General features: G+C 35.2%; 1 protein-coding gene across 1 annotated transcript in view; it reads left to right on the forward strand.

Annotated features, from left to right (window-relative positions):
• LOC139123702 (uncharacterized) overlaps positions 1-27766 on the forward strand; it is a 190979-nt gene that overhangs the window by 157304 nt on the left and 5909 nt on the right. Inside the window, exons 5-10 of the mRNA XM_070689865.1 lie at positions 13460-13525; positions 13657-14070; positions 16271-16386; positions 17411-17531; positions 19592-19875; positions 20619-21637. Of these exons, the coding sequence (XP_070545966.1) occupies positions 13983-14070; positions 16271-16386; positions 17411-17531; positions 19592-19875; positions 20619-20636 (627 nt within the window). The 5' untranslated portion in view covers positions 13460-13525; positions 13657-13982 and the 3' untranslated portion in view covers positions 20637-21637. The remainder of the gene's footprint in view (positions 1-13459; positions 13526-13656; positions 14071-16270; positions 16387-17410; positions 17532-19591; positions 19876-20618; positions 21638-27766) is intronic.

The following is a 27766-nucleotide window of genomic DNA, read 5'->3' on the forward strand; positions in this document are numbered from 1 at the left end:
CATGGTACAGTTTCGTCAGAATCGGATGGTGATCAGGATGTTCATTTCGTCCCAGTCTATCATGCACCACAGGAGAGGGTACTCGAACCTGAAGAGGCATCAGACCCAGATACCGTGCCCAAAGAGGAGAAACAGGCCATGGTTGGGAAAAAGTCCACATCAGGGGTAGTGGCGGCAGTCCGCTAGGCACTACTTCAGATACACTTCCGATTGAGAATTCCTCACTACCAGAAGTACAATGTGTTGTTGAGAACGAAGTGAGCGGAAGTTTGGAGCCATCAAATGACCTGAGTCTACAGGAGGATGCTGAGCCACACAAGGAGTTTGAAATTCAGGAGGAAGTACACTTCGAACCCATGCAAGAAGTGGAAGGGGAACCCTTAAGGAGATCAAAGCGGACAATACGACCACCAGATCGCCTGAATCTTACTCAGGTTTGCAGTAAGCCAGAGTGGATGGTCAAAGCAGATTACCTCACATCTGTGAAGTTTAATGCCCAAGGTGATTCTGTAGAACGTCTTTGCGCCACGTTGATTGACATTGTATAAAGGGTTAATCACTGACTGTGTTTTCTTATGAATATCGGGACGATATTCCAGAAAGCAGGGGAGTGTGTAACCATAGACAATTTTAATTTTGTCTTTTCTTTTGTGATTGTATATATATACTGTATACAGGTACTATACGTACCTACCTAATACGAGCGAGTAACCTGTTAGCGAGAGTGGGTACAGCACCACCAGTGTCAGACTTTCACTGCTGAGAATCTCGCGATATCTGACGAGATTCATTAAAGAGTTTGACTTGCAGACAACTGCACATTTTCTGTGTCTGCCTCATTGATATTCTTTTCAAGCTTTTGACAGCAGTGAATGTTGTGGTCGAGTAAACTGTAGATGTATACTCTCCTTTATTTTAACAGGTATGTTTGGTATAATATTTCAGTGATTTTGCTGAGTTTTGCTCAGTTGAAAGTTTTGGATGAGATTGCCGCCCATGAGGAGACGCGCCATGTGTTTCATGAGCTATTTTTAGCGACTGTGCAAGTGAACTTCTGATGTGTCGATCGATGCGTCTAAAAGACTTATATATAGTTCTCAGTCATTGAAACGGGACAAGTGGCTCCGGCGATAGATGTAAACAAATCGTCTCCAGCGTAGTTAAAGTATCAAAACTCATTCTGTTTGTTATTGAGAAAAGGCCTTGTAGTTTAGTGTAGTAGAGAACGTCGATTCTGATCATGGCGTTGCCTTGTTGTAAGAGATTGTTGATTTTCGAGATTCATTAAAGAGTTTGACTTGCAGACAACTGCACATTTTCTGTGTCTGCCTCATTGATATTTCTTTTCAAGCTTTTGACAGCTGTGAATGTTGTGGTCGAGTAAACTGTAGATGTATACTCTCCTTTATTTTAACAGGGTTTCCCTTACACTGGCTACATTGCCTGTAGGTTTTACATACTAGTTAGCGTGTATGAAGTCGTCACGACGATGTCAAACAGCAAATTTACGCGAAATTTTGTCAAACTTATAGGGGAAAATCAGTGACGATTTACTCAGTAATTCAAAGGTCGTAACTGTCCAAAATTTGCCGCTGAGATTTGACATTTGATTGTTTTACCAATCTGACCAATCATAACGAAATCTTCACATGATCTATGATGTCATCATGCGTGATACTATTACTTCCGGTACAAAGTCCTCGCGATCGCTGCAGTGTAGCTGGCATGAAGTACAGCGGACTTCAAAAGCGTTTAAAAAGTACACTGACGGAAAGTTCATTGAAAAAACCTAGAGCGTTCGATCGACTATCCAAGCAACAGTACATTGAGAGCTCCTGTGGCCATGACTAAGTCGCGACACGATGTCAGAACATAGCAGGAATATAGTGGCGAAACCCTACTTATAGCATTCCCATATGCCGCTGTGCTACAAGTTACAACTGTGTATCGTACAAAGGTACTACTACTAAATCTATAGTGTGCCTTTTCAGTTTTACGGGCCTAAGTTTCAATGAAAATTGTGTTCTTTGCGACAGAGTGAGATACGAAAACCAACGCATCAGTTCAACTGTGTAAACTTGTGTTCGCGTGTGTTTCTCTGGAGAGTTGAGGTTACACGTATTACGTGCAGGGACACGCATCCATGGGTTGAGAACACAATAACAATAATGAAAATGGATTTAGAAGATTTATTCCCTTGTCTTAAAAACTTCAAAAGTCGGCGATTGGTAACTGCACTGATCAAAGTAAATGATGTTTTTGGAAATAATTGTCGATGAGATAATTTGTAAGGTCAAATATTGTCACAGACGTGATGTAAATCCTATATTTAAAAGCAAGCAATGAAATGTTATTGTTATCAATTATTATTTCCTTCGTGGACTACGGCCGATTTTCGAGAGATTTTCGTTGCTGCCATGACTTTAATTTTGAATTTTCTTACGGATTAATTTATCATTGGCTTAAAAAGTAACCTGATGGGCAAAGAAAACATTTTCATAGGAATCTTTTGTGGCTGCCTATAGTGTACTCATGAAACAGCATTGTTAATCATCAGAATACCCTTTTTAGCAGTTTGTAGCTCGATCGCCTCAATCACATCATAGCAGCTTTTACTGTCTATGTGAATGAACTATTAGCACTGCAAACCCACGCTCACGTTCATACATCGCTGGGGCTTATGTATACCATCTGCAAACTTCATTTATTTTTATTTTATTTTTTTATATTTGTGATAGACAATACTGCAGCAAATATTAAGCTTACTGATCGCCTCTGTGCAACTATGAACACATGTAAGTCGATCTGTCCTCTGCTACCTCCATGGTCTGATAGTCAAAATGCATTAAGTGCAGAGATGCTGCTCCACTCCTATCATTTTCTGTCGCTCTACGGGCCAGATTTGTTGTTAGATATATCTGATCAGCCACAATTATTAGGCCACTAATGTTCCTGCAGAGATGCTGCACCATTCAAGTAATTTGCTGCCGCTCTGCCGGACAGATTTGCAACAAAGTGATCTGCCCAGCTAGCGGGCCAGAAATCTGCCCTGGAACTCTGCAGCTTTAGTCCCAGAACAGTCCTGTCGCTCTCCCGCAGCTGTCCTGTCGCTCTCCAGCCAGGACCTCATTTTGTAAGGGTTAAGATTTATTGGGTCAAATGTCATATAATTTAGTATTTAACATTGTCATGATAAGATCGGGATCTGATTAGATTTTTGTGGATGAGGCTTTCAATTCATTGCTCATTAGCATATTTTAATGAATATATCAAGAAGTACTTAGGAGCTGTCAATAATAAAAGCGGACGTTCGACAAATGTAATTCTTTCACTTAGGTAAAGGCCCATTTCGTTTTGTGTGTGTCAAAATCACATTTATAAGGATTTTCATCTATTGTTTTCAAAGTGTGACTTTGCAGGGAGAACGCAATACTACCTTTGCGTTCATTGAGAACAGAATGACCACAGAATTTTGAATACAACAAAAGACATAAATGTAAAATAAAAATTTGTATGCTTTTTCAACGTAAAACATTTACGTGAAACATTTTCCTATGTGCGAAATAAATTAAAAAGTGTCTTAAAAAGTGAAATACGTAAAGTGGAGGTTTATGAATTAATATGCACTTTTGGTATTTTTTCATGGGCGTGCAGATCGGAGAGGTGTGTGTTGGTCTGTCAGAAATAGCATCATAATACGAAATTAATTTCGCATAACAACTTTTGTTTTGAAGAGGGAGGGAGGAGGTTTCAAGTAAAGCAAAGGAATTATGTTTCCTTTTGTCAGCTTTTATTATCGACAGCCCTTAACCAAATTTGATGTGACTTTGCACTCCTTTGATTACCCTATAACGTAGCTATGCCGAAACCTTAGTGTGTTTAGTTGACTAATTATCATTTGCATATTTAATGAATGTTTTTTGATTAGGCTATATTCAAGAATTTCTCTAGCGGACATACATTGAGAACGGCTGTAAAGAATTGAGATTTGCTACAAATGTTGACCACACAAGTATTTATCTACCATGAAAAACATAAAGGTTTGACATGAAAGATAATTGCTAATTTGCATATTTGATGAAGTTTTCTAATTGGTGATCTATCTGAATTGACTGGATCTAAAATAATGACATTGGTATGTAAATTGAAGATACTATGATTTAATAACATTATTGAAAGTCATAGTAATTTTTACTTTAGCCAATTCCTAATTTGCATATGCAATGAACTTTCCTTATCAGGGTGATATATCTTGATTGACTCAACAAAAGTTGATGATACTTACTATCTATATAAAAGATCCTATGATACAATATTATTGGAAGTCATTAAAAAACTATTACTTAAGGCAATGCCTAACTTGCATATACCGGTATAATGAACTTTTCTAATTTGGAATATATATCTTGATTATCTGGACCAAAGTTGATGAACCTTGCTATGTACCGGTACATCGGATATACTATTATACAACATTATTGAAAGTCATTAAGCATTGTTACTTAAGCCAGTTCATAGTTTGCATATTTAATGAACTTTTATAATTATGGATACATATCTGGATTAACTTGATCGAAGTTGGTGAAATATATTATGTACATTGACGATACTAGTTAAAACAATAGTTAAAGTAGTTTAGAATTTTCACTTCTGCTAATTACTAATTTGCATATTTAACAACCTTTCCTAATTAGGGATATATCTAGATTGACTCGACCAAAGTTGACAAAACTTGCTATGGACATGTAAGATACTATGATACAACCATTATTGAAAGTCATTAAGCATTATTTTTTTCTGCCAGTTCATACTTTGCATATTTAATGAACTTTTATAATTACGGATACATACCTGGATTAACTTGATCGAAGTTGGTGAAACATGTTATGTACATTGACAATGTTTGATCTAGGACTTCAAAAATAGGGGCCATCGTGGGCCCACTCCTTTGAAAAAAAGGGGCCATTGGCATAATAAGGGGGCCATGCTGGGCCCCTTGCAATTTTTAAAGAGGGCCCTGTTGATCCCAACCAGCGGATAAAAAGTGGTCCCCAAGAATTATTAATCAAATTAAAATTGCAATTAATTGTTTTTAAAAGGCTTATAATGGACAGATTGGGTTGCCAGGCAACATTTGCAAAGACAGATTCCACTGTGCTAAAGGAATTGACAAAAAGGTGCAGTAGCTGTAACTATTGATATTTTTCTTTCTGTGTGTCATCCAACAATGGCAGTTTTCTATTGAGCTTGAAGTTATTTCACTAGCATTCAGTTTGTCAACTACGTTTTAGTTATTCACGTTTTAGTTGTAAAGTAAACCCTTATTGTTCACAATTTAATTTAGATTCAATTGTCAACAATACCACTGCTAGAAATAGAGTGGATATACAGACTTTGTTGACAAACTTGATTTTTAAGAATTACAAAAAACATTTTGATACTCAGAATAAAAACACTGAAAGCAGCCTATTAAAAGTGACAGCTACTGTCCCTTGAACCAAACAATATGAAGATACTGCAGTGACTGCCCTTGAACCAAACAATATGAAGATACTGCAGTGACTGGCAGTTCACCCGCAAGAAGGATCTCTACAAAAAGACAGACGTACAGGTGAGTCAACATTTAATAACACACTTTTATTCGTTTTTTTTTTCAAATTTTGACCATTTTCTCAACTCAATACTGATGATTATGCATATGTTTTATTGCAGACATGTACCATCAGCTACCATTCATCATGTCCATAGTACAACCAGTGCCATTATGACAGCCACTTCACCTGAGAGAAGAAAATATGATTTTTTTATTGAGCTGTAAACACTGAAATGCCAAATCTGATTTTAATAAAAATTTCACCACAACATGTACCATTTCTGAATCAATTTTAAGTATAGAGTAAAGGAATAAAATAAAAAGAGGGGGTAAATAAATTAAAAAAATTAACTATTAAAAATGTTAAATACTAGATTTTGGTATCCAGAGAAATAATAAACTTAGATTTGAGAGTGTGTCCTTTATCTTATATTTCTTCAAAATTTCAAGTTTAGAGTAAAGTATAAACATAAAATTTGGGGGTTAACGTAAATAAGTTGAAAAAAATAAATTATCAAACCTGTAAAATACTAGATTTACGTATACTTGAGAAAAATTAAACTGAGACAAAAACACTCACTCTCTTCTCTATTTGTTTGATGACAGAAATATGAAATATCTAAACGTTTTTGTACGACTGGAAACCCCGCATGGCTACCACGCTTGTATGTGAGTCACTGCCAAACGAATCAATAAACAAGTGACTTGTTCTCGGAAACTCGCAGCAGTTTACAAACATAACCATCCCCTACCACTTTTGATCACCCCAAGAAATGTCAGAAATTAGCGTCCACGACACCATGCACTGAATACCAGTCCCGGTCACTCCATCATGTAAAATAGTTATACCGTATAAGCATTGCTTGCTATTTGATCATAACGTACTACAGTCTAGGCTTACATATGGTAGCCTAATCGAAGTCAACGGTAAAATTCCCAAAATTGTATTCACCTGCGGGGTGCGGTTGTGTTGCGAACCGGCAGCATTGGTCTGCGTGTCAGTTTCTGACACTTCCATCGATGTACCTCCTTCATCATCGGGCGTGGGTGAGGAGACAACCTGACAGCTTTACAGATATAGCCACGGCATTGTAACCATCGTACCGCAGCGCTGGCATCGTACCGCTGGCATAGCTACGCAGCGCGCACGGCCTTCTGCACACGTCCCGTCAAAGACGTCATCCCAACTTACGTCATTGTCGCAAAATGTCGTGATTGAATATTACCACGTTATGGTAAATCCTCGTGTTGACATAGAGCATGGCGTAAAACATAGTGGCTGGCAGAAACAAACTACCAGGCGCCGGTCTTGAAATATTTCGCCCGAAATGGCGCCATGGCCTGTGAAAATAGCGCCATAGCTGATTTTTTTGCGCAAAATGCGCAATGGCGCACTCTAGATCAAACACTCATTGATGATACTATTTAAATAATTGTAAAAGTCTTTTAGCATTTTCAGTGCAGCTAATTACAATTTGCATATTTTGATTTCATACCAAGCTTCTTTTTTGAAATCAACTAGCTATTCAGTGACACATGTTGATACGGATGACTTACATCATATTCTACCAAACTATCATGAAGTATACAAATTAGTGTTTTTGAGGCTATTTTTGCATATTTCATGAAAAAAACTCCAAATTGAGCCATTGTGTTTTATTTTGCCTATATGAGGTGATCATATTCAATCAATATAGGTTTATTGATATGGCATACATCTAAAGGTCAATATTGGCAATTCCCTTCCTATTTAAAATTTTGAACCCCTGACATGTAATCTTTATTTTTGCGAAAAGCGATGGTTACATTATACTGTGAATTTTTTTGAAATATTGGCAAAATGGCAATATCAGCTAGTCCACGCTTCCTTATTTTCCCTTTGTCCTTATACGGTATAAGGTCTAGATCTCTAACTACTATCAATAGCTCTGATAAACATGCAGATGTCCATGCTCGCTCAATGATATGGCCAGTAATCAGGTGTCAAAACCCTGATTTTTGGCGCAACCCAGAATTTTTTTACTTCAATGGTTTTTGATTGCTTATGTTCTTCAAAGCCTTTTGAATCAGAATGTGCATGATGGCATCCTAGCACCCCCTTAAAAATGCCAGGAAAAAATCTTCAGACTAGATTGCAAAATAAAAAAAAAAATAAACTCAGAAGGCAAATGTGTAGAAAAATCTGCAAATTCTTTCAAATCTTAAATTTTTTGAGATTTAACAAGCAGGAAACAGTTATCTGTAATGCATATACCCCTTAAATTGGAAGTAGCGATTATCTCATGTTGTATGAATTTGTATTCTGATCACTTTAAAATTATGAATTAATAAAGTCAGATTTCCATTTGTTTTCTACACACAAACTTTAGAATGTACCAGGTAAACCATGTAAACAAATGAAACTATATTATGGTCGCGAAGACAGAAAGTTATATTTTGCTTTCAATTCAAAGGAAATGAAGGTTGCTTTACCCATCGGATCTACTGTGGTTAGTAGTATGATATAGTGAATGAGTGAATGATGTTATTATTTTGTGTTGAGCACATGGCGAGACACAAAAGAATCAATAGCTTTGACCCTGGTCATGTGATCTGGGACCCTGGTAAACAGGGTTTATTTTGAGTGATTCGTCTTAATGTTTTTAAAACAAAAAAACCGGGTCCCTTCTAATGTCTTGTTATGTATCCCTTCCATTTGGCTGTGTGATAGTCATCTTTCCTCATTGAGAAGAAGTTAGTCTAAGTTTCGGTTTGGAGAGATACACAATAGACTGACTCTATTTAGTGTGCAATCCGGTGTGTGCTGTCATAATTAAATTGACCCAGCCTCAACTGGTGTTCTGGACTCAATAAGATATGGTTTTGAGGCATATTTTGAGCGTGACTAGTGCTCATTGTGTAAACAGTAATAGCCAAACGAGTAGCTAGCTGACACCTTGTGAAGGTATGTAAGGGTACCAGAAACTGACAAGTGCGTAGCCAATGTGAGGGCTCTAAAAATTGAAGTGTGAGCAAATGTGAGGGCTTTCAGTGAGGGCCCTATTCATTCCCAGCAGCAGTCTCGGGAGCAGTCTTGCCTGATTATATGTGTAATGTTTGATTTACTGTAACTTGCTCTACCACACTTCCCATAGTGTGGTTTTATGCAATATAATTCTTATTAGTGTTAAGCTTATTCCCAATTTTTATAACAGGAAAAGGAAAACCTCAGAAAACAGATGCATTACATTTAGGGTTGAAGAAATGATGATGTTGTTATTTATATATAAATTTCAATGTAGATCCAAAAATTCTTTTCTGTTCCACTCCAAAATCCAGCGGGCGAAAAATACAATTTTTAGCTCCCATATATGCATATGTATTTATGCAAATGGGAGGTATTCTTATAAGGTCGTCTGTGTGTATGTCTGTATGTACCAGTATGTATGTATGTCTGTTAGTCCGTCTAGATCAAAAAACTAAACCGCAACAGCTGCCATCTTACTAGTGTTTAGTGTACAGGTGCACCTTGGGGTGGAGATGTGAATTTGTTCAAATCAACATGTCAGAGCCAAAACTATGCAAATGAGGGGAAAAAGGAAAAATCCTGCAAATGGCTAAAACTCAGTAAGCATCCATGGTCAGATTTGGTTGAAACTTAGTATGCAGGTTCCGTTGTGTATTCTAAATTATGTGTAGCTACACGAATTGGGGTGAAATTTGCATGTTTGTATTTTTAGGGTAATTTTTAGCTTATATTTGGTATGTATATAAATACCAAAAAGAGCATATATGGTGAGTCTGTGGCTTCTGTATGTCTATCTGTATGTATGTACAGCAAAAACAGGATGGTTGAACAGTCTCATATATGTTACGTTTACTTTTGTGTGTGTCCCACACAAGTTCTGTAGATAACATTGTAGATAAAAAGAACCGATGCATTTGAGTGAAATACTAATCATGTTACACTTCACTCCACTGTTTAACCTTGTGTGTCTATAAAAACAGATCGGCATCAGTACGTATACATTGCATTATAGTTTGCTTATCCAGAGTGCTTTCCTAATTAACTTCGGTCTCTACTATCAACTCGATAAGTAATTTAGCAATTCCTTTCTGTGTTCTATCCAGACACTCAAATGAGTTGGTTCTTTTTTAATCTACAATGCTATCTAAAACTTGTGTGCCACTTCCAAAAAAGTTACCGTAATGTATATGAGACTGTCCAACCATCCTATTTTTTGCTGTATGTATGTATGACACATGAATCAGTGTTCAACTGCTTAATCAACAAGAACTCATCAACATACTAAACTAGTATTGAATGGTTATACCTAGAATATGAGAAAAGTATCCATTTTTCGTGGGAAATCACAACAGCACAATCTTGACGTGATTAGCTTTGAATAGCTGATTGGCAATCATAGTTGAAAGTCTGAATCTGCACAAGTCTATGAAAATACATTTTCATCTCTGATACCGTTTTCAGTGTAAATGTTGTGCATTTACACGTCGGTGCATCAATGAATAATTGACAGTTGTTTGAATCAAGCAACAACAGTTTCCTATGGACTCTTAACAATTTTCTGCTACTGATTTTCAATTAAAATCTTCTTTATTTCAAAAAGCTGTGTCTATATGTATAGCTATGTGGCAGATGTGTTTACAAAACCAGACGTGCTTGTTTAGGCCTCTTTTGGCCTGGTTGAAGCTTGCTTTGGGCGATTTTCACAGAGCGCGCTGCCAACTGTTAAGCTACCATGCAGTTGTCACTCAAATTAATATTGCATATGAATCTCTAATGAGTAAGGTGGCGTTTTACGCCCCATAGTGGTTTTTAAAATGTATAAGGTAATGTTATCTATGAAATATGCTGAAATGGTTGCAGGCTTGACCTCTTCACTTGTGCACTGAGTTTTTGCTTTAATAATTATATTAATAATAATAATATTTATTTCTTTAAAAACGCCTTCCATGAATGGAACATCTCAAGGCGCCTAACAAAACACAATCAAAGACCAAAAATTACAAGAGTAAAATAAAACATAACTGAAAATCACAATAAATACAATGAAAAGAGAGTCACTGATTAAAAACTACACAATGTCATTCTTAAAAAGATAGGTTTTGAGATTTCACTTAAAACATTAAAATTAGGAGACGTTCTGACCCCAAAAGGCAGTTTGTTCCACAGACGTGGGGCACAGACAACAAAAGATCACTCACCATATTATACTGTGTTACAAAACAGTTGATGCAAAGTCATTACCTCCTCAGTAGTTGAACGCAGCAAATGGCCAGGAGTGCGGACATTTAGTAAATCCGTTAAATAGGCTGGTGCCATACCATGAACAACTTTATAATTAAATTAAAAAAAGTCTCTGAAGTTTAGCTTCAAAAACAGCTCTTGCTGTTTGTATTTCTATATACATAAACTTATAGACAATGGTGTTCGCTTATGCCATACTGTTTAGTCTCCTTTAACACAAGTATTGTTTTAACTTCCTCATCACAATCAAAATAGATACTTTTTCATATAAAAACAGGTAAATGATTGAGGCAGCTGACCATATGCTGTATACTGATGTACGGACACTAAATTTAAAATGTCAGGCATGCAAAAAAGAATGTAAGGATTTAGGTTAGAGCAATTAGAAGAGAAGTGCAACCTTGTACTCTCTCATAACATCGTATGATGACCATTATCACTGAAAGTAAGTATACAATTGTCTATTCCTTGAAGTTTAGATTAAATTTATCAGCCATGGATGTGGTCATGATAGTTCATTTTTGTCCTTGCAATGGTGGTAGCAACTTTTGTGCAGCTATAGCCTATACAATATAGGCCATTGTATCGATACTGCCTGTATGGGATCTTTCACATTATATCAAACCATTTTTGGCGATATTTTCCACACTTCTGAAATTGTGGCTTCTTGCTGACAATATGTCTTATTTCTTGCCCAATCCAAATACAATTAAACCAAAATAATGATTGACTTGTTTGTTTTACAATTAAAAAGGTCTTATGTCATTCGCCTCATTTACCTTTCAAACGGTTAGTTTACGAAAGGGACTGGAAATTTTAATTATCAAATGATTATTCTACTTCTGATTATGTGCTTCACTCAAATACCTTCAATTTCTGGAAATTGTGTTGAATCAATTTTGAGTTTGCTGTTCTGCAATCTAACTGCAGTGTTCAGAGGTCTGTACTATTTTGTGATGGAGTGTACATCAGTACGAGTGGTGTTGGATTACTGTTTGCACATTCCTAACATATATCTGTCTATTTTTCTTACAGCCTTTTTGATTTTCTTATTTCAGTTTGGTCGTTATAATCACTTATTGATACATTTTCATCATAACGTTATTTTATTGTACATGTCCTCTACCATTGCTAATTATTGTATGTCATATTTTAAAGAATTGTCAGCTCAAAGTCATCTTGTCACAAGTTTCATCATGGAATGGTAACAATGTCAGAGTTATACAAACTCTGTCTAAAAATAATTTCAAATAAAAATGAGGGGAAAAAGATGTCACATTGATTTGATCTTCGGACAATGGAGACATTTTTTATTAACCACGTTGATCATTCTCATATTGAAACATAGACAGTATTCAGCCTCTTCTGACTCTGGTCAAAATCATGCATTTATTCAAAGTCACTTGTACACTGCATTACAAGTCTTTTAATGCACTTCTATATCACACTTGTGTTAGTTTTGATGTAAAACAGTAATATTTTTTGAAGATCCCAGGGACACTCACCAGTACATACATTATTTAGTCAAAAGTGACAAATGAAAATTTCAGTGCCTGCAAAATTGAAAATGGTTGATTTAAGAAGGACAAAAAAGTCTTGCAAAAGACTGGTGTGAGGAAAGACCAAATAACAAGTAAGATGGAAGCCTTAACACTCTCTAAATAATCTTGTTACATGCAAAGCATAAATCAGCTAGCCTTGCCAATCCTTTCCTTCATTTAAACACTTAACAAAATATTCACTCAAAATGACTTGTTCTATTCTAAAAGAGTACAGAGTGATATATTTCAGGGATGAAACAACAACCAACCTATTCATGTCATCGCGTTATCAAAATAAATTTTTCGGGTAGGGCTATCTAAATTGGCCAGTGGTTTCTGCATTTATGTTACAATTTGCAACAAACAGAAATCTTTAGAATGGGTTAAATCAGTGTGATTATTTTTCTAGGCAAGTTTAAAGTGTCTTCATCGTCATTTACATCCATCTAACTTAGGATTTTGAGTTGCATCTAAAGTTTCTTTACTACTTTATTTTGCAGGGACTGCAGTACTAGATGCTGGCAACCAATCCAACAGAGAGCAGCAATGTTTTCACAAACAAAGAGCTACTTACTTAGTCTGTTTTCACCCTTATACAATATTTGCAATGAATTTTTTTTTGTATGAATTTTATGACACAGCTATACAAGTGAATGTGGTGTACATTGAAATAAATGTACTCTGTTTATTAATTGAGTCAAGAAGTATGATTTGATTGGTACTGTAACTAAATCTCAAAGAACTTAAAAGTTTAGCAAATGTTATCTCAGTGTACATTTTGAGAGTGAGTGACTTTATTACCCTGAAAATAGTCCCAATGGTTTAAAGTACTGTGTACTTAACAGTTAATGGTTACTATAAACATTTGTCGCCAACTATGTTCGTCACTGTAGTGACTTTTTTAATGGAAGCTTTCTTTAATGTACTTTTAGTTAAGTCAACTTTTGTTAGAGTTACTGACCAGTATAAGATTGATTTTCAAATTTATTGGTATCAATATAGGTCATATGCCTATTGAATGTGATCGAAATAGGAACCTGTTCTCATTGTCACTAATTTGCCCTGCTCACATTGCAGAAAGACATGAAGAACATGAAACACAAGAGTCCCCATCTCTCTCAGTTCCTTGGAATCGGCAACCATGTAAGTTATGTCGATCTAGAATATCCAAGGTGTATTATACAATTCTATTCAGTATATTTACTACATTATGCATTGCCAGGACTTGACTTTTTGAGTTTCAAAATTTTCTTTTGGTACTAATTTTTCATCAGATGAAATAGTGATTCACATCAAGCCTCACCACTTTGTGTTTATTGTAAACCCATCAAAAGAGGAAGCAAAGTTGGACATGACATCATATGTGGGAATTTTAAGAGAAATATTCAGCACAGTGAAATCACAGAATGATCTCCCCGCTGCCATGGAGTATGCTGAAAAGATCGGTGCAATACTGAAGGACATTCGCACTGGTAGTTTGCTTGTTGTCTTTGAATGTACAAACACTTCAAGCTATTGAAATTCTACAGAGAGATGAAAGAGAGGGTAAACTGGGGGAAATATTCGAGAAAGATATTATGACAGAAGAAACTCTCAAGAAATGCAATGCAACTTCTATATCTTTGAAGACAACAGTAGAAACATGCAATATCAGAAATGTGCTCTTGAAATTAAATACTATCAAAAAGGTAAGTAAAAGTCACAAAATGTGATGAATCAGTACTTATCATAATGATTGGAATATTCTGAACATGCTGATTTTTACCAAATCTCTGCAATTCATAAGTCCCCATCGTATAAAGTCAGCAACAGGGACTTATGCTTTTGGTTCTTTCCATGTGATTGCCTGTGTGACCATCCACAGCTATTTCTTGGACATTACTAATTTATGTGAACTTTGTATAATGTTTTTTATTTGTTTTTTATAATATAATCAATAGGGCCACTTGGCTGCTATTATATGCCAGAGTTGCAATGAACAAATGCCCATCATAACTAGATATTGCTGGACGGAATGTCATGTAAATTTGTTACAAAGCAAAATGACAGGAGGATCTAGAAGTCATTACATTTGGAGTGTGTGTTCTCTCTAACAAACGAATTTAGGCTAAACTTCAAGAACTACATGTATGTATTCTGAACAAAATTGAATGTAACTTTGCAGGCACTTAGACGTATATGCTCGCTCTATGCTAAAAGTTAAAAAAAGTTAATTTTTTAGGCATGACTTGCAGATTATTAGCTCTTTGCATTCAGAAAGAATTACTGTACATTAAAGGTACATGGTCCACGTAAATTTGCATATTCCATATATGGTAAAGGGGCGAGGCTGAGCATACTACCCCGTAACACCTGTAGCTGTCTGTCCTCAATATTTATACATCAAAGAACATGGTAGTGGTGTACGCTGCTAAGGATGCCGGCGCCATGGCTGGTCGTGTGGAGGCGCCCTTTTTAAAAAGGGCCACCCAATTAAAATATATGATTGGCTATGACAATACAGGTGACCGAATTCCTTTAAGCTATACATCAACATTTAATGTTATTAAATTTCCTCATACTTCTTTGGTGTGTTGGTCATATTAAGATCAAAATGTGCTGGAAGTTTGGTAAGAGTAACTTCCTGATTATTTGCTAGTTTGCATATTTAATGAATATCTTTACTGAGGCTATATGTCAATACTGAATGCACAGATATTGACTAAGTCTCTGTTATTTATTGATCATAATAAGTTCTGCCTGTGTTGTAATTTTAATAACCACAATGCTGATATTTAATGAATTTCTATATTTAGCCAATTTATCAATATTGAAGTCATTGCTTTTGACCAAACCTCTGCTATTTATCTTTCATTTTTAGCCCACCTACATTGTAGTTAGATGAGCAAGATATCTTGATTATAAGCTCATTTGCATATATATTGAATTTCTGTAGTTTGGCCATACCTGTGCACTGAACGCACTAATGTTGACTTTACCTTTACTATTCATCGACCTTTTATGTACTGTAGCCTGTTTCTGATGTAAGTTTGATAAGTATAGCATTCTGATTATATCTCATTTGCATATGTATAATGGACTTTTGTAAGAAGACCATATATCAATACTTAAGGCATTGGTTTTGATCAAACCTTTACTATTTATTATTCATTGCTGGACAAAGTCTTAAATGGACATGTATGCATCAAAATGCAAAGGTTATTAGTCTATCAGTTCAAGTTCAGATAATTTGTGGCTTCTTTGTTTTAATTTGTGTTGGTTTGGAGCCAGTATTGTTACTTGACTGGACAAATTTTGATAAAACATGCTGAAGGACATATTACACTGCTGTTCAGATGCATGTCAGTATTTAACTTGCACTACAATTTAATATGGTAGTCTGGTGGCCATATTGATTTTTTGATATTTTTCCTTCCAGGGCCATTTCTCAGAAATTTGAGGAACAAATTGGATAGAAATTGGCACAAGGGTGTAGCACTATAATGTACTTACACTACAACATCAATTTTCATGTGATGTGATCCAAATTGTAACCTTGCATCCGTTGTAATTTTTGCAGAGCTGAAACTCTTACTTAACCAGACTAAGATTAGCACAAGGACAAGTTGCCATGACTATATATACCTAGCAGTCTCGCATTCTTATTTATGCATTGTTTTGACTACAATTTCTTATATTATTAAATTATAATCATGGGTTTTGTGGATTGTGGAGGCAAGGCCAGAGATATGTTTTCTCTCTTACATTGAACTTATGGCATCTGCCACAACTGCTACTGTAGGTTCAGAAGTTAAGAGAGTTTGATATTGAAACAAGCATACGAAGTTCAAATGTATCAGATTATTAATACAAATCCAAAGCTTAAAGTCTTTTTTGCGATAATTTCAGGTGCTGTGAGAGATGCTGACAGAAAACTTCAACAGGAGAAAATTAAAGTTGATACATCAGCTGTTGCACCAAAGGCAAGGCCTGAGGAGGAAACAGTCCAGGGTGATGACATTGAGGTAATTGTAAACATTTAAATTCATGAAGCTATGAAAGATGAACTACATCTATCATCTCTATGTATGAAACTGCTGAGTGACACCTTTCATATTTGGTATGGCATATGTTTCTTCTTTATTTTCATTCACTTTTTTTGAGACTCCATTTTTGAAACTATCTTTCATCAAAACATGATATGAATATCATAAGTAAAGCTATCGCAAAAAACAACACATTCACTTTCAGGTGCTTTTTGTTTAAAGTCAATTCCATACCAAATTGAGCAATCCTTTACCTTTCCCAAAATGATATCAATTTGATTGTAATTCATTTATTTTCATCATTTTGATAATATCACTGATGTATCATGAAAGCAGTGCCTGCATTTACTAAAAAAGTTACTTTAAGGCTGGATCATATTAGGTTCTTCTATTTTACCCTGTTTATGTGTAATATGGTTTGTCAATATTCTGTATATGCAAATGTAAATTCATAGTGCTCTACAAATTACACATATTCTTCAACCTACTGTACAATGTGTTTTCACAAGTTAAAACCCAGCATAGAATTGATAGACTACATTTTATTAAATGTACAGTTGAACAAAGTTTTTATATCTGCAATTTGAAGCAAACAGACAGAAAACTTTTCACAAAAACAGTTTCTGTTTCTTTTACATATATACTCCACACAAGAAAAAGTGATATTAGGATATTATCATAGAACAATGCTGGGTTAGTAAGTTAAACTAAGCTAGTAAGTTCAGCATTGTAGAAATATAAAGTGATAGATACAATTTTTTCAAGAAAGTATGGTTTTGGCTTCACAATGCCTGTTTGTTTTGCCTTGCAATATTTTCCCTAATGATAAATATTATATTACTAAAAAGATTTTGGCTACCTATTGGATACCCTACCCATTAATGTGCATTGGAATTAAATGAATACTATTGTGATTTAAGTCTAATCACGTACAATACTTGATGTGAAATAAATCGCATATAAATGACTCATGTACACATTCTTTCTACATTCTACATTATAGAGCTCACAATTAGCTGATATCTCTGAAGCACATGTTTACGATCTTATGATTGGTGACACAAGCAAAGTTGTGAATGAAATCACTTCTCAAGGAAAACACTTACCATCAGATGAAACTCAAGGTATGTTTTCAATGCTGTAGCTACGGTATGCTTTGTATAAAAGTTTGCTACTTGGTAGGTTAGTTGCATTAAAGGAACCAGTTGCTTCACACATACATGCTCTTGCCTTGCTGGAACGAATGAACATGTCAATAGGGAAACAGTAACAGTACAATGTCTCCTGGTCGATTAATTCAGTTTGAAATCCCATAATGGATTAACTTACAGTACCAACTACACCGCATTTCACATATTTGCCATTTTTAGCTCACGTGTGTAAACACGTGGGCTAATGTCATAGCGATGTCTGTCTGTCTGTCCGTGTGTGTGTGTGTGTCTGTCTGTCTGTTTACACGATAACTCAAAAACGCCCGAACGGATTCAAGTCAGATTTGGTACACATGTACCATGTGCTACTTGCAAGAACTGATTAGATTTTGGTTAGTGTGGCTTGCATATTAATGAAGTTATGCAATATCATTTTTTTCCATACAATGGTTTCCCTATGGAGATGGTAATGACAGTGTAGACATATATCAAGAAATACTGCACAAAATTTCATGAAACTTTTCACAGATGACAATCTAAGAACATTATGATGATACTGTGAGTGTCATGTCAATTGTCTTCTCATTTGCATATTTAATGAACTTTTGTTATTAGTGAGATAACTCTGAAATTCCTGCACCAAACTTGATGATACGTGCAACAAATATGATCTGATATATATCTAATTATACTTAGAAGCATTAGGCAGTGTCAAGTTAATAAATAGCTCATTTGCATATTTTATGAAGGTTTGTAATTAGTCATATAACTCCGATATAACTTCACCAAATGTGATGAAATCTGCTGCAGATACTGATCCGACTGATATCTAACTGTAGTGTAAAGCATTTAGTAGTGTGAAATTAATTAAGGGTTCATTTACATATTTAATGAACTTTGTAATTAGGTATATAACTCTGAAATCACGGCACCCAAGTCAGTGAAATTTGGTACAGATATTGTTTTGATAAATATCTAATTGTACTGAGAAGCATTTGGCAGTGTCAAGTTAACAAATAGGTCATTTGCATATTTTATGAAGTTTTGTAATTAGTGATATAACTCCAAAATAACTGCACCAAATGTGATGAAATCTGCTGCAAATACTGATCCGACAGATATCTAATTGTGGTGTAGAGCATTTAGTTGAGTGAAGTTAATTAAGGGTTCATTTGAATATTTAATGAACTTTGTAATTAGTGATATTACTCCAAAATTAAAGCATTAAATTTGATGAAACTTGCTACAGATGTTGATCTGATAAATATCCAATTGTACTGAGAAGCATTGAGCAGTGTCAAGTTAATAATTAGCTCATTTGCATATTCCATTAAGTCTTATAATTAGTCATATAACTCCGAAATAACTGCATCAAATGTGATGAAACTGCTGCACATACTGAAACGACAGATATCTAACTGTGTTGTAAAGCATTTAGTAGTATAAAGTTAATTAAGGGTTCATTTGCATATTTAATAAACTTTGTAATTAGGTATATAACTCTGAAATTTCGGCACTAAAATTTTGTGAAACGTGCTACAGATACTGATGTGATAAATATTTAATTGTGCTATGAATCATTGAACAGTGTCAAGTTAATGTAGTTATTTGCATATTTAATAAACTTTGTAATAAGTGACATTACTCTAAAATTACAGCATTAAATTAAATAAAAAGTGCTACAAATGTTGATCTGATGGATATCTAATTGTCCCATAAAGAATTGAGCAGTGTCAAGTTAATTGACAGCTCATTCGCATATTAAATAAAGTTTTGTAATTAGTGATTAAACTCTGAGAGTAAACCTGCTACATATAGTGATAACATATATCTCATTGTTCTGTGAAGCGTATACTATAAATGAACCTGTTGTAAAACACGTGAGCATATTCAGTTCATATCTGGTCTTTCATATGTTATCCATCCATTCCTAACATGGTTACTGTATCACCAACAAGTTGGAATATTTAGATCATTTTTGATATGATTGAGTTTCTTTAACAGGCAACTTCATTACTATTAATATTTTGCAGACACTTCAATCTTAGCCATGGAAGTTGAACCAAATGTACATCTTTCTGATGTTTATAAAGAAGCCTTATCAAAGTGTGTTGGGGATTTCACACAGATTCCACCTAAAACGTCAGAACAATCAGCTGGAAATGTCTTGGTTCTGCTTAAGCAAAAGCAGAAGAATATGCCTTTACAACGATTAGAGATTTTTCACCTGCTAAGAATAAGGAAGATCTTTAGAAACATCTCTCTTGAGTCATGCATTCAACAGATAATGTTGGAAGAGAATGCTTCAGTCCATCAAGTACGTTAAAGTGAATACACTCATTTTTGTGACAGTGTTTATAAATCAGTGTGTGGAGGTTTTTTCTCCAATGTTTGGCCGTACAAATATTTGATTTGTATTCGTAGTAATTTTCATTTTTTCTTAGTGTGACATCATGATTTCTGAGATCATTGAATTTACATGATGTTCAGAAATGATCCTCATTTTGATTCAAAAATATATAACCTCACACAAGTTCTGATGGTGTAAACATTTGATTCACAAAAACTTACTAGGCTGTGTACATTTGTTAAACATTATGGTTGTACTGATTCCTGTCACAGCATCTTCCTCATTTAAATCTATATGGTCAACTGATATAAACATTTGGTATGGACATTCACAGAACTTACCTAATTTACTGCTTTTGAAATAATTACCAAGTGTGCAATTGTAAATATTAAGGCTCAACTTGCACTCATTTTGTTTAAGAATAAAATCTCTTGAATAATTTTTGATAGCTTTGAATCGTGTTTGATGGGGTCATTTAAACAAAGCCATTCTTATATATTGAAATTATCATGTATTATGAATATTTATATGAATTGTAAATGTAACATCATCATCGATGCAGTTGTTTTTTGTGATTGTGCACTTTTGAAAGTAATGATACAAAATTATAGAAGAACATGTTGTTTGCTATTGTTATCTTACATAGTGACTTCAAACTTTTAAAAAGAGTAAAATGAGGTTTATTATTATCTATATGTTTCTTTACACAGGCCTACATAAACAACTAAGTATTGATGTGGCAGAATTATTCACAAAGCATTTGAAGACAGTGAGAGAAGAAAGCCGGTTGGCAAGAGCACTTACGCCTTTGAAGAGTATGAATGTTGACAAGACCCATCAGCTTCTATGCAATCGTCTCCTTGCTGAATATAAAGAGTGTAAGTTTGCCAGAACAGAACTTGAACTTGCCAAAAATCAATTGGAGGAATGCAAGCACCAGCTGTCCATTGCTGAAGAAAAGAATAAAAAACTTCTTCGGGAGAATGAGCAATTGACGTCTCGACTTAATAAAAAGAAGGACAGCAGCATGACTGGGCTGAATGAGGCATTGGCTAGGGAAAAGAAGAATGTCTCTGTCCTTAATGAAGAGCTGACCAAGAATAGCAAAACAAACAGGGAACTTCATGAAATGCTGTCTAGGGAAAGGGGTAAAATAACCGAGTTAAATGAAATACTGGCTAAGAACAGTGACGTAATCACTGACCTGAATGAAATACTGGCAAAGCAAGAACATACCATCGCTGAATTGAATGAAACATCTGCTAGGGAAAAGAAGAATGTCACTGTGATTAGTGAAAAACTAGCAAAGTATAGCAAAACAAATAGTGAACTTAATGAACTGCTGTCAAAGGAAAGTGATAAAATCACCAAACTTAACGAAAAACTTGCAAAGAAAAGGGGCAGTATCACTGAGTTAACTGAAGAACTGACTGAGAAAAATGACAAAATCACCAACCTGAATGGAATACTAGCAAAGCAAGAACACACCATCACTGAATTAAATGAAAAACACAGGCCAAGAACAGCAATACTGTCTTTGAACTCAGCAAAGGTCTAACTGACAAAAGCACATTGATCAACAATATAATTACAACACTTGAACAGAAGACTGCCAACCTCAAGACTCGACTCAGCCACAAAGAGGGAAAGAACGATACTCTTACAATACAGGATTTTGTGTCAGAACTGGAAATGCTGATAAAGTTATATTCTCAGGATAAAATCGAAGGTATGATTATAAGAAAACCCTTAAAAATTTATAAAATATATCAATTTGGGTATTTTAGTACCCGTCACTTGATCTTCATGCATTCAGGTGAGTGAATGACAGGTAAATTTAAGTTGTTTTATACTGTCATCACAAGTTGGGTCAGAACATCTTTAGTGGTTGGGCAGAAGTTTGACAAGTAAATTTGCTTTCTTTGTGCATTTTGCAACCAACTCAGAAAATTGAACAGCTGCAGGTCTGACCTATCCACTTTTTGTTGACAAGTCTTTCTGTGTGAAAAATATAGCTTGTTGGCATGACTGCCATAGGCAGTGATGCTATAGGCATCGGGTGCCTGTGTAGACCAGTGTGGATGTATGGGTAGAGAACCAAAATGTGTCCATAAACCGTTTAAACTGGAGAATCCCTGCTGACATTTGGTCACAACTTGGCTAAAGGTATGAAGATAGGGATTCAAATGAAGTTGATCCGATGAATCTAACCGAACTGATAGATTTAAAAAAAATGATTATTTTATATTTTTGTGCATGGTTTTCTGCCAAGTCATCACTTTTGGACGGTACCATTACGAAAATAATGCCACTGTAAAGACGGGTAGGTAAGCTCCATTTGGAGGGATTAAACGTTAAAATAGGCCAAGAATTATGGAATATGGCAATGGGTGCCTAAGTAAGAGTCCAAGAGGGCTAGTGTCTATTGAACAATGACTGGTAGGGGACCAAAGTGCACACCAAAATTTTGCGGATGTCCCGTGCCCTTTGACCTTAGCATCAGCCTGCATCACATTAAATATGCATATATATATATATATATATATATTATATATATATATATATATATATATATATATATATATATATATATATATATATATATATATATATATATATATAGAGTCATTGGTTTGCAAATAGAGCTAGAGGTCTGATTTTGGTATTCAGGGGTAAGTTGACAAAATGTTACGTGACCCTGGAGGCCTTTAATGTAAATTACACATATGTGTCCGTAACTCTGTAACCACAAGTGCTACACCCTTTATATAGGATGTGATGGGAGACCTTATGACACCACATCCTGAACGTCATTAATTATGAGCATATCTTATTCTGAGCTAGCCAATAGAGCAAGATGTCTGATTATTGGTTCACGTTGGAAACTATGAGATAAAATTTTTTGACAAAATGTTACATGACCTCAATGACCTTTGACCTCAACATATATTATGCCTATAAATCAGGAACCACAAGTACTACAACCATCATATGTGGTATGATGGGACGCCTTATGATGCATCACCCTGTACCGAAATAATTATGCGCATATCTAATTCTGAGCTAACCAACAGAGCTAATGGTCTGATTTTTTTGTACACAGGGATAACCGTAGGATAAAATTTTTGACAAAATATCATTTGACGTCGATGACATTTTACCTCAAATATACATATTTGTCCATAACTCAGTAACCACAAGTAAGCTATGTAAGGGTCCGAAAATGGACAAAGTGAGCGTCAAAGTGCTTGATTGAACACTTCACGGAAAATGGCAAACTGAATGTCAAAGTGCGTGATTGCGCATTTTGTAGAGAGCAGCAAAGTGAGCATAAAACTGAGCATCCCTGGATTGAACGCAAGGGCCATGAGGTGCATGCGTCGAATCAGCTTTGTCAGATCTTGTTGCTCAAGGCTATTTTTGCTATGGAGCCAGAGAACTTGCATACTTCAGCACGTTCGCATGTGGAATGAATTAAAGTTCATTGCCTGACTGTTATGATCAGCGATATCGAATATTTTAGATCTTTGTCACCATTGTTAATTTGAGTGGTAGTTTTGTCAACAACGCAATTGACTGAGTCCTAGTCAGCCTATAAGGCCTTTAGGGCGACTGACTCACATATTGCTTATAATAAGCCTAAGCTGTTGTCATGAACAATTCCTGCAATAAATTGAAGAAGTATCTCAGTAATAATTATTTTGGTCAGCCTAACTCCAGGTTGCATTCATCTACTTGGTGAAATCGATCATTCTAAACTATTTGTCACACTATCAATGTTCTCGGTTCATATCGCCCCAAACTTGCATCTTATTGATTTTTTATTCAATACGACACATTTGCGGATCCGAAAAATAACCTTAAGTGTAATAATGTTGAATAAAGTATCCCATAAGTTACGACAGTTAATATGACTCTTAGTATTACGTTTTAGCTCTCCCTTTATGTACATTGTATGGATGTACTGATCGAATGTCGTCTCATATCTGATTTTAAAAAAAAATTCACTGCTAGTACATTTGTGTTTGATGTCGGAGAAATGTGCTGATATTGTGCAATTTCCATTTTCATAAAGAAGCTATTTCTTTCTAGCAGATGTAAGCAACATTGTTAGAGTAACACAGCCATCCTGTTCATGTATTATGTTGGGAAAAGTAAGCCTATATTGCTACCTTTTTAGCTGTTGTTGAAAGATGATTGTAATTTTAACCTTTCTCTCCCTGTGGAGTGTTGAAACATTGCAACTTCATGGTTTCATGCTGTTACAGTTTGTACTTCACACATATTGATGAATGCCACAATCAATGCCTGTATGACGAATGTCATGACTTTTTTCTTGACAACTTTTCTACACGTAAAAAAAGTACTAAGTTTTAGCTTCTGGCCTACTTCATCTGCCAGATCAGATGCTCAGGGAAGAACACTTGTGATCTCTATTTTACGAAAATATTACAATTTTGGTCAATTTTAATTTGGGTAATGGATATGTTTCTTGGATTTACTTATCAATCTATTGTGAGTTAAAAGTGAATTCGTTAAAAATTCACATACACTTATTTGGTGGAGGGGGTAATAAATTTCGCATTATGAATCTTTTGCTATTTAACGAAAATGACATATTCCATGTATGTTACATTGAACATTATTCGAAAATGTTTCAGAACCTCATAAAACTGCATGCTATAAATTATTAAATATGCGGTATAGGATTCGAATCTCCGATATGCAGCATCTAACTTAGATAGAAATCAGATACTTCTGTTATCTGAAACAAACAAATGAAGTGAAACAAATTTAAAATTTGTTTGAGGAGTTCCTTTTTTTGTAACAATATTTATTCATACTCAATGCTCAGTTTATCATTTTCCACACCTGGTCTGATTCTCACTTTCGCATTTTCAACTCCGCTCCCAGTTTGTTGTTTTCAAATTTGGGAGGGGGGATTTGCTAAGTTCGACCCTCACTTTATCGATTTTTGGGCCTTCACGTACCTTCACAAGTGCTAAACCTTCATATTTGGTGTGATGGGACACCTTATGACAAAACTGACCCGCGCATGATCAATAAGCCAAAGCCCTGCTGCGTAATCACAGCTACAAGTAGATGTGACATGTTCATGGGGATTTATATCCTTAGACCTTGTGTTTTAAAATAAGGATTGCCAAATGCAAATACAAGACCCAGTAACTTGAGAGTGTTGGAATGGGTACATGTGCCTGAACAATAGGCATGACTAAGGTTTTTGGATTGGCCTGGCTCTCATATTATGTCAAATCACTGTGTTGTAATTGTGATTACACGTACATCATAAATTCAGTCCTCAATCACAGGCAGTCATGCTTCAGCGACATTGGCTCTATTTTTGTAGTTACATAGGAGTGATCACTCAGTCATGATGAAATTATAACTTATGGAATTGGCTGTTACATTATTACAGTTATTAAAACTAACTGATGCTGATGCATTAGACATATGATTTGTGTCAATACTTCAAAATATCTGACTCAAACTTTCTGGAAAGCAAGCTGTCACAATGCTCTTCCAAAGTGTGTCTCCGGTTTTTTGTGTCTTGCTTATTTTTTAGCACAATTTTAAAGAAATCAACAAGGGGTTAAATGGTTTAGGAGGTTTAAAAATTATAAGACACACCTGGAAGATCCTAATACGACAGCTTGCACTCACACAAAATTCAGCCACATATCTCACAGCATTGAAACAAAAGACAGGAAAAAACGATTTTTTGAAAGGTATGCAAATTACCTGTCATGTGATAGTTATATAAACAATGGTAACACTATGGTAACCAAAATGTTTCCCTATATCTAGGCTTTCTGAAAATAATACGAGGTTCTGAGCTTATTAACCGGTAGAGAATTGTAACCTTAAAAAGTCAATTTCTTGTCTTGGAACCTTAATGGCTGGAGCTATGATAAGAATACTCATACATGCACCATAAATTCGCTAACATTTTACACAAGGACAGTGATCCATGAGGTATATGAATTTTTCATATCCGAAATGCTTGGGCAATTTTAAGACTGATAGCTTGCAGTATTGACAGTAAGGACAATGTTGTAAGATGTACACGTTCATATCATTTTTGTATCACAAAATGATCAATTCAGTATTCAACAAACATGTCGTGCTGCAGCCTCACGCTGATAACATACCCTTTAGTTCACTATAGTTGCATGCACTTCTGATGTACCAATGTCTTGGCTGCCTACTACAGGAAAACAACACCTCCAAGACCAGTTGATAGGGTCATTTAAATTAGCTATGGCCATCATGAAATAAAATTTACAAACAAATGTCATAAAAACAGAAATTACCATTTTTCCAGATCCTATTTCATTGACAAATACTTTTTGAATAAGAGCTGAGATTTTGGAGCGACTCCACTAAATTTGGTGAAATTTTGTAAAGATATTGTTTACAGAGTTCTAATACTGCACAATGGCATATGTCGGTATTGTGTCAAATAGTCGCTAATGTGCATCTTTAAATAATTTTGTAATTATGATGTAATGTCTAGATAAAACTGCAGCAAATTTGATGAAACTTGTACAGATCCATGGCATACAGTCCTCTTATAGTGTACAAAGCCCTAGCAGTATCATGTGAACTAATTGTAAATTGAATATTTTAATGAACTTTCCTAATTAGTGTGCTACGTCAAGAAATACAGCATCAAATTTGATAAAACATGGTACAGATGTTGATTTTCAAGTAATGTAATGGTGTGCAAAGATATGTAGCAGTATCATGTCAATATTTGTTTGCATATTGGCTGATATATCAAATTTCATGAAACTTGGTAAAGATGTTGCTCTCACAGTGCTGTAATACAATTCAATGAAACTTTGCAGTATTGTTTATATTTATTACTCATTTGCATACATAATAAGCTTTTTGTTTTTTAGGTAAATGTCAAGAAGCACTGCATCTGTATGCAATGTGCATGGTAGTGGTGATAATCTGTCAGTGTTAAAATAGGATGCAAAAATGTTTTGCAACATCCTGTCGATTAATTACGTATTGACTTGTTTAATGACCTTTTGTAATTATGGTGGCAGGGCAGATTGGTTTTACGTTTCCACAATACTGGACTCATTCTTGGCCATTTAGCCTTATCTGTATCACAGTATAGCTTCTCCTAAACCACATTGATCTTCATTGGCCACACCTCAAAACTGCAGGAAAACAACCTCTTCACCTCATTTTAAATTTAAACAGTAAAAAGCTATATTATATTATATCATGCTACCTTGCGCCATTCTGATTGGACGAGAACTGCATTCCACCGATGCTAAAATACTGTTTTAGCACTGATAGCGGTGGTAAAACAAGCCCCTAAACCGGCATTTACGAAAATTGCCAGGTCGGTGCATTTGAACGTACCTATCTAAACCATAGACTCGATAAAAACCTAAACAGTCCACTTTGTATCAAGGACCGAAGACCGAATATTGATACACAGATAAAATTTGGGTCTGTAACTCACCTCTAGGTGTAAATAAGTTTGGATATATGATGAAAGACATCTCTAAAGCAGTACATTCTGGGTGTGATGCACACAAATATTAGGGCGACATAGCGCACCATGAACTTTGCTTGATATTGCGGGAGTCGAGACGCGATATGTCTTACGCTCTTTAAATTGGAGATAGTATTCGTTCATACACTACCCTTACCAAAAAGATAGCGATATTTAAAGTAGATATAGCGCTATTTTGTAGGTTCTTAGGAGTTTTGGTAGATCTCAAGAGGTGTTAAATAGGTGTCAGTTTACTTGTAGGTCTTCAGGAATAAGTCTTGTTGTGCATCTCCTTAGTACCTAATAATAATCTTACACCTA

The sequence above is a fragment of the Ptychodera flava genome (genome assembly GCF_041260155.1).
Source record: "Ptychodera flava strain L36383 chromosome 23 unlocalized genomic scaffold, AS_Pfla_20210202 Scaffold_23__1_contigs__length_28996876_pilon, whole genome shotgun sequence".
Lineage (NCBI taxonomy): Eukaryota > Metazoa > Hemichordata > Enteropneusta > Ptychoderidae > Ptychodera > Ptychodera flava.